The 2,581-nt window shown below is 43.0% G+C and overlaps 1 protein-coding gene across 1 annotated transcript in view; it reads left to right on the top strand.

Annotated features, from left to right (window-relative positions):
• The window catches only part of LOC101862517 (cytoplasmic aconitate hydratase), a gene marked incomplete in the record, with an annotated part of 52,072 nt that overhangs the window by 28,489 nt on the left and 21,002 nt on the right, over positions 1 to 2,581 (top strand). Inside the window, 3 exon segments of the mRNA XM_013085262.2 lie at positions 375 to 444; positions 1,004 to 1,187; positions 2,141 to 2,280. Coding sequence (XP_012940716.1) covers positions 375 to 444; positions 1,004 to 1,187; positions 2,141 to 2,280 — 394 coding nt within the window.

Here is a 2,581-nt window from a genome sequence, read left to right as displayed (position 1 = left end):
CCCCCCCCCCCCCCCCCCGGCACTTTATGATCTTTATTGTATGGACATGCTTCTTGTCACTCAAACAAACAAACAAACAAACGAACAGATAATGTTTTTGAAGTATATGTGAGGTGTGCAGACAAAATGAGTTACTTCTCCGATTTTAGCCTTATGGAAATTGATACATCAACTTAATCGGTGGAGTTTGTACAATTTGCAAATATGGAATGATCAAAGACACGGTAGACTTGAACAAAAATGGCATCAATTAGATATCTATAAATCTGACCGCAGTGTCGATTTTGGGCCGATATCTCCTTTCTTGGTCAGCGAGAAGTAACTCATTTTGCCAGCACACCTCACATATATATATTTTTGTGTTTTTTCTACAGTGCTGATGCCTTGGAGAAGAATCAGGAGTTGGAGTTTGAGCGCAACAGAGAACGCTTCCTCTTCTGTAAGGTATGTGCGTGCCCGGAGATAGCGAATTAACAAACTGTCTCTTTACCCAAACAGATAAAAGCGGGTGGTTGGCGGGTGCTCTGGTGTGGTTTGCTCCTTTCGGTACTATAAAAAATCTATCGTCTCTATCTCCCCTCCTTCTTTTTTGTGTCTGTTACTCTCTTGTAACACCTCTAGTCTTCGGCACTTTTATGACCTTATTGTGTTGCAAGTGCCGCGAAACACTTACTAAAACTAATACTAAACCGCTACCGGACTCGTAATCGTGAGGTTGTGGGTTTGGGGTTTCGAGCCTCAGCTGGGTCCGACGTTTTGTCCTTGGGGAAAGGCACTTTACATAAAATTCCCATTTGGCTCGGTCCTTTCGGAGACGAACATTAAACTCGGAGGCCCCGCCCGCCTCTTAAATAACCTAATAGTGTTGATACAGGCGTTAAACCCATACCATGGCGCTCATATGACCTTATTCAGTTGCGAGCGCCGTAAAACCTCTACTAAAACTTTTTTTAAAACCCATACCATTTCACCATTTTCACCATTTTCACCATTTCACCAACAGTGGGGCGCCCAGGCTCTGCGCAACATGCTGATCGTCCCCCCTGGCTCGGGCATCGTGCATCAGGTGAACCTGGAGTACCTGGCCCGCGTGGTGTTCAGCGACAGCACCTGCCTCTACCCGGACAGCGTGGTCGGCACCGACTCGCACACCACCATGATCAACGGGCTGGGCGTCCTGGGATGGGGTGAGTTGCGCTGGGTTGATTGGTTGGTCTTCCTCGTCTTCTCATTCCCCCCTTCTTTTTTTTTTGTTGGTGTTTTTTTGTTTTGTTTTTTGTTTTGTTGTTGTTGGTCTTCTTCTCCTGGCTATCTTTCTTCTTTTTTTGTTGTCTTTTTCTACTTCTTCTCCTTACGCAAAAAACAAACATATTTGATAGTAATGTTTTATTGAACAGACAGACTTGACATGTAATGTTTTTTTCAGACAGACTAAGAAATAAACAAACTTGATTGTAATGTTGTTGTGTTGTTGTTTTTTTTTGGGGGGGGGGGGTGTTAAACAGTCTGTCTCTATCAAAACAAGCACACAAATAGGCAGACTTAACTGGAATGTTTATTTTTTTTAACAAACTGTGTCTCCTTACCCAAACAAAAACAAATAGACTGAACAAATGTTTGTTTTGAACAGTCTGTTTCTTTACTGAAACAGACAGACTTGAATGTAATGTTTTTTTGTTTTTTTTTAAAGAATAAACCGACTTGACAGGGATGAGTTTTTTTAAAACAATCAAATGAACAGATTTGACTGGTACCATATGGGTTTATACAAATTATAGACTCAACTTTAGTTTGTGGGTGGTTGGGGGGTGCTCTGGTGTGGTTTGCTTCTTCTTTCCTATCAAACATCTATCGTCCTTATCTTCCCTTCTTCTTTTTTTTTGTTGTTTGTTACTCTCTTGTAACGCCTCTAATCTTCTGGCGCTCATATGACCTTATGCAGTTGCAAGTGCCGTGAAAAAACCCCCAACAACCTTACTAACTAAAACTAAAAAACCTTACTAAAACTAAAATAAAAACCTTACTAAAAATTTTTTTTTACTTGCTAAAACTTTTTAAAAATTACTAACTAAAACTAAAAAAAAAACCCGAATAAACAGACTTGCCAGATGTTTGCGTTGACCCTACCCTCTGTGTCCAGGTGTTGGCGGTATCGAGGCTGAGGCTGTGATGTTGGGTCAGGCCATCTCCATGGTGCTGCCCCAGGTGGTGGGCTACAAACTGACGGGCACTCTGCACCCACTGGTCACCTCTACTGACGTGGTGCTGACTATTACCAAGGTAACTGGATGTCTGTGTGTGTGTGTGTGTGTGTGTATGTGTGAGAGAGAGAGAGAGAGAGAGAGAGAGCTACAAACTGACGGGCACTCTACACCCACTGGTCACCTCTACTGACGTGGTGCTGACTATTACCAAGGTAACTGGATGTCTGTGTGTGTGTGTGTGTGTGTGTATGTGTGAGAGAGAGAGAGAGAGAGAGAGAGAGCTACAAACTGACGGGCACTCTACACCCACTGGTCACCTCTACTGACGTGGTGCTGACTGTTACCAAGGTAACTGGATGTCTGTGTGTGTGTGTGTG

Source organism: Aplysia californica, unplaced genomic scaffold (genome assembly GCF_000002075.1).
Source record: "Aplysia californica isolate F4 #8 unplaced genomic scaffold, AplCal3.0 scaffold00360, whole genome shotgun sequence".
In the NCBI taxonomy this organism is placed as follows: domain Eukaryota; kingdom Metazoa; phylum Mollusca; class Gastropoda; order Aplysiida; family Aplysiidae; genus Aplysia; species Aplysia californica.
Note: the sequence above shows the minus strand (reverse complement) of the source record. Positions and strands in the feature narration are given on the sequence as shown.